The sequence below is a fragment of the Protomyctophum bolini genome (assembly GCF_963924005.1).
Source record: "Protomyctophum bolini genome assembly, chromosome: 21".
Lineage (NCBI taxonomy): Eukaryota > Metazoa > Chordata > Actinopteri > Myctophiformes > Myctophidae > Protomyctophum > Protomyctophum bolini.
The window spans coordinates 26,776,709-26,781,681 of record NC_137882.1 but is presented as its reverse complement, the minus strand read 5'-3'; the positions used below and the strand labels follow the sequence as shown (position 1 = coordinate 26,781,681).

The 4,973-nt window shown below is 41.9% G+C and overlaps 1 protein-coding gene across 1 annotated transcript; it reads right to left on the bottom strand.

Moving 5' to 3' along the window:
* Nucleotides 1-1,654: 1,654 nt before the first annotated feature.
* Nucleotides 1,655-4,570, bottom strand: LOC308336767 (E3 ubiquitin-protein ligase TRIM39-like). Its single transcript, XM_080794309.1, has 2 exons — nt 4,470-4,570; nt 1,655-3,463 (listed from the first exon to the last, which is right to left on the bottom strand). Exon 2 carries the CDS (start codon nt 3,452-3,454, stop codon nt 1,814-1,816), a length of 1,641 nt encoding a protein of 546 aa, XP_080650435.1. The 5' UTR covers nt 3,455-3,463; nt 4,470-4,570; the 3' UTR covers nt 1,655-1,813.
* Between the last annotated feature and the right edge of the window lie 403 nt (nt 4,571-4,973).

The following is a 4,973-nucleotide window of genomic DNA, read 5'->3' as shown; positions in this document are numbered from 1 at the left end:
TTCCAATCAGTTGTGGCCTGTGGGAGGAGGGCCTTAAGTAAGTCTATAGCCTATTCAGAGCTGCTCTATCAATTCGATACGGATAATGACCTGATAATGATATTTAGGAACAGGTCTGGCTATAGTTCAACCAGCCGGCTCAGGAAGTATAGCAGGTCGTCCAATGATCCCTGGGTCGGCACTTAGAGTCCCGGCTCCTCCTGTCCACATGTCGAAGACTCGAAGTGTCCTGACCTTGGGCAAGACACTGAAGTGAAGTTCTGACTGTAGTTTGTAATCATCGCTCTTATCATGACATGATGACTCGCTGTACGGCTGTAGTGCGTGTGAGTGTGTGTGAAGAAACATTCTTCCCTCCTGGGGTCAAGTTCAAACTACGCCCATTTGACCCCTGGTCTGACCTTAACCACTTGGTCCCACAACTATAGGCTACTCTTTTTCTCCCTATAGCTGCTAGTGACTGACTGACAGCTATAGGCTGTTGGGCAGAAACCCTCTTGACACCCTACTTCAGGGGTGCCAAAAAGTAGATTGCGATCTACCAGTAGATCACAAAGCCTGTGCAGGTAGATCACCTGTGATCATTACCTGATTTAAAAAAAAAAACTATTTATGGCATCTAGCACTTGAATTAAGGTGACTTGATTGATTGACATCAAAAAGGGCCCGTCAGCTCAAACCCACAATGCAATATTTTGTTTTCAAGAATGTTGCTGTGCTCAAACGTCGGTAGCATTACAAATTAAATACAAAACAAATCTTATTCCATTTGTCCCCCTTCCCATTCCAAGGGCATTTGTCTTATATAATATGTAACGCCAGCCCCGCTATTCCATATTTAAACTATTTTCAGCAATGGCATTATTATATTTTTGGGTGGCTAGATCTTGTTAAGCTGGTCATTTTGAAAGTAGCTCTAAAGTCCAAAAAGTGGACCCACCCCAGGGCCCACCCATAATTCAGACGGTCCACTGTTCCAAAGGTCTCTGCATGTAGGCTATTGTCTGTCACAGTGTGAGGCAGATGTTTAAATGACCCAAGTGTTACAATAAAGGACATTTCAAGTTCTAGGAATACACTGTCTGGGACGCCATGTCTCTGCACGACAGTTAATATATAATAAATAATACATTAAACATGTACTGTACATACAAACAGTAAAATACCATGTGTTGGAAAGAAAAACAGTCTGCACACACTGGATAATTTCCCCATGAACATTTAGTGTAAATCAACCCAATAACAATATAGTATTTTTCATTGTTACATTCAAACATCAGAATCTTCCTCACCAGCAAATCCCATACAGTACATTCAAAACATGTTGTCATAATTCCACATAAAATGAACACCAACATATACAGTATTATATCAAGGTCAAGGTCATCAATGTGACATATTGTAACCTAGAGAACACCCAAATCACAGTTTATACCCACTATACGTAAAACAGACCCATCCCCCCATACAAAACAATCTCTTCACCAAAAAATGCAGATCAACAAGCTCACAAAGCGTAGCATTGCTAGGCCTGTCACAATTATTACATCGCCTAATCATAATTATTTTAGATAATCGCAATTATGTTTTGCATAATCGTCAATCGTTTCCATGTTGAAAAAAACTTTTTACAAAAATAGCAGAAACAGCAGATCTACAAGCTTACAACACGTTGTGACGTGTTAGTGATCGCTTTGTATATTTAAGTTATTCGTCAAATCTGCCCTGTGCAATTTGTGATTACGAAGCCTAAAAGGAAAACAGGAATACAAATTGAAATTGAAAGAAAAACAACCTTTTGGTGCGGATTAGTCTAATCTGTGTGATTGACAGGAGATATGATCAGAGGAGCAGAGTTTTTACCGTTCTCATTAAGATGTGGACTGAAGTATGGATAGAGTCTCTCCGTGAAGGTGCAGCCAGTGAAAGAGTAAAGATGAACTCTGGTCTCCACATCATAAAAGGAGACCAGACCCTCCTCATAATCCACAAACACTCCTACTTTCTGGAGCTCCTCTCTTACAGGGAGGAGGACAAGACGGCCAGCAGAAGCACTGTACTCATTTCCCTTCTTCAACCTTATAGTCCAGTAACCATTGGTGGGACTCAGTGTGTCGTCTCCCTTCCTGTTGATGGACTCTCTGGCCACTCCTACATCCCAGTCAGTCTTCCCTCCAACCTGAACCTCATAGTAAAACCTTCCTGAGGAGTTGCTTTGTTTTCCTAAGACATCGACACATGTACAGAATCTCTCTGGGTTGTCAGGGAGATTCTTCTTTACATTTCCAAGACTCACTTGCTTTCCATCCTCAGACAGAATAAGATAAGGGTTTGCTGTATCAGCATCCAGAGTTAGATCCACCTCATATTGCTGGATCCTCCTCAGCTCAGCATCATGCAGGTTCTTCTCCATCTCTTGACTGAGTGTCTTCTCCAGCTGAGCCACAGCTGTCCTCAGTGTCCCCACATGTGAAGACTGATGGACATTGACCTTTGTCCAGTCCTTGGTAGGTGGAGGAGTGTTGGATGTGAAGTTCTGGAGGAGGTGGAGGTGGTCTTCAGCGTGTAAGAGCTGCTTCAGCTCAGAGCTTCTCTTCTCTAACTCTGTGATTTCTTGTTGCAGCTCTTTGATGAAGTCTTCAGCCTGTTTCTCTGTTGTTTTCTGCTTTTCTTCAATCACATCAATGAGCTCAGCCTGGCTTCTCTCAATGCAGCTGATCAGAGCAGTGAAGAGCGGCACACTGACAGCTATGACTGTATCGGCATCTTTCTTACTGAGCTCCACTGAGTGTCTGACCTCCTGAATCTTCACTTGTCTCTCCTGGATCATCTGCTGAACTTCAGCCTCTGTCTTTCCCAGCTCAGCCTTCTTTCCTTCATATGCCTCTTTCAGAGATACAGTTCTATGTAACTTGTGTTCTGACTCAGTGCAGAACTGACAGATGCACATGAGGTCAGTCTTACAGAACAGCTCCAGAGGTCTGTCATGTTTCTTGCACAGAATGTCTTCCAGGTTCTTCACAGGTTCGATTAGCTTGTGTCGTTTTAACCCTGCGAGTCTCAGGTGAGGCTCCAGGTGAGTGTCACAGTAGGAGGTCAGACACACCAGGCAGGACTTCAGGGCTTTGGCTTTGGTCTCAGTACAGACGTCACAGGAGACTTCATCTGGTTCAGCAGGTTCTGGGTTTGTGCTGGAAGTTTGTCTCTGCCGCTTTGACTTCCTGAACTGATCGGCCATCTCAGAGAGGACTTTATTAACAGAGAATTCTAGTCTATTACAGAAGGTTTTGTTACACAGAGGACACTGACACACATCACGAGTGTCCCAGTAATGTGTGATGCAGGTGTTGCAGTAGTTGTGTCCACATGGAGTGGTGATTGGATCAGTGAACACATCCAGACAGATAGAACACAGGAACTGCTCTTCAGACAGGAGACTGCTGGCACACGCCATTTCTACACACTGCAAAAAAAAGTGAAACAATTTTAGTTTTGGATGTTACTTCTCACACTGTATCTCTACCAGGCCGGAGATTATCATTTGTGTGTCTGTCTTTGAACAGGTAATCTCTGGCACCACAGGACTGATCCATGTAAAACTTTGCAAACATATACAGTACTCCCAATTGGCAAAAGGGAAAACATATTTTATTTTTGGATGCTACTTCTCACAGATATCTGAGTATCTGACTAATTACCTAAAAACACCCAAATCCACAATACTACCGTGCCCTAGAACGTCATCTTATAAAAACAAACATGGGTAAATTCTCCTTCTACAGCACTGCCACCCAAGTGTGGAATGTCCTGACCCTCAACAATGCAGATCACTGTTTTTTAAAACAGCAGTCCACAGGGAGAGGAAATAATCACTTCTCCTGACAGGTGATTATCAATAGGCCAAAGAAGATTCTTATTTTTTGTATGCACTTTTATCAAATGCAGGTTATGCAGCCCAAAGCGCTTTACATAAAATAGAGAACAAAATAAAAATAACATTCATAATATTAAACCAGATTAAACACAAGATTAAGAACAAATTAAAAGGAGGCAAGATCAACATTAAGACACTACAAGAAAATAGCAAAAGAATAATCACTACCTGACTTTTAGAAGGATTACAGACTGTACAGATCTGACACCTGTTCAAGTTGATATTTAACCACACAGACTACCCGTCACCTATTTAGATAGCTGGATGCGGCCTAAAACACACACACACACACACACACACACACACACACACACACACACACACATTTAGGGTAAGTGAAAAACGCTATGATAGTCATACGTGAGGAATAGACAGACTGACTGAGAGGTAGCCCCAGTATGTTCCCTCAGCACTACGCTCATTCTGTAGCTTGGAGAATGAGCGTAGAAAGAGGGCACATATGGGGCTAACTGAGAGGCAGGTTTCCTTGTGAAGGATAAATCATTAAGTAAACGTAGTGTAGTAGCCTACTCACCAATGCTTTTGTCAGTATTTGTGTAAAATGTCTTGTTGAAAGGTTCTGTAGAGACTTTGTGTATAACGTCTTGTAGAAAGGTTTTGTAGAGAGTATTAGACTAGAGAGCGTCGCTGCATGCCACCAAACTTTTATCTGTTAACTTTCGTTTCACCATGCAGATTTCATTTCATTTCATTTCCTCACTGAGCAACTGTAGCTGTTAACCCTTTACTGCCACCTGCTGGACAACAACTCAGAATGTGTACACTACACAACCATTTGAGAACCCCAGCATCTAAAATTCCAGCCAGGGAACATTATTCAATCTACAGTGGTGAAAAAACTACTCAAATGGTTTTTTAAGTAAAAATATCAATACTGCAATGTAGAACTACTCTGTTACAAGTATAAGTCCGGAATTCAACATGTAGGCTATACTTAAAGTTCCAAAAGTAAAAGTAGGCTAGTCATTGTGAAGAATGTCCCATTTCAAGATGTAAAATGTATATAAACATCCTTTGA

Bases quoted from the DNA above. Each gene is read 5' to 3' on its own strand.
- LOC308336767 (XM_080794309.1), bottom strand. From the start codon at position 3,454: ATGGCGTGTGCCAGCAGTCTCCTGTCTGAAGAGCAGTTCCTGTGTTCT.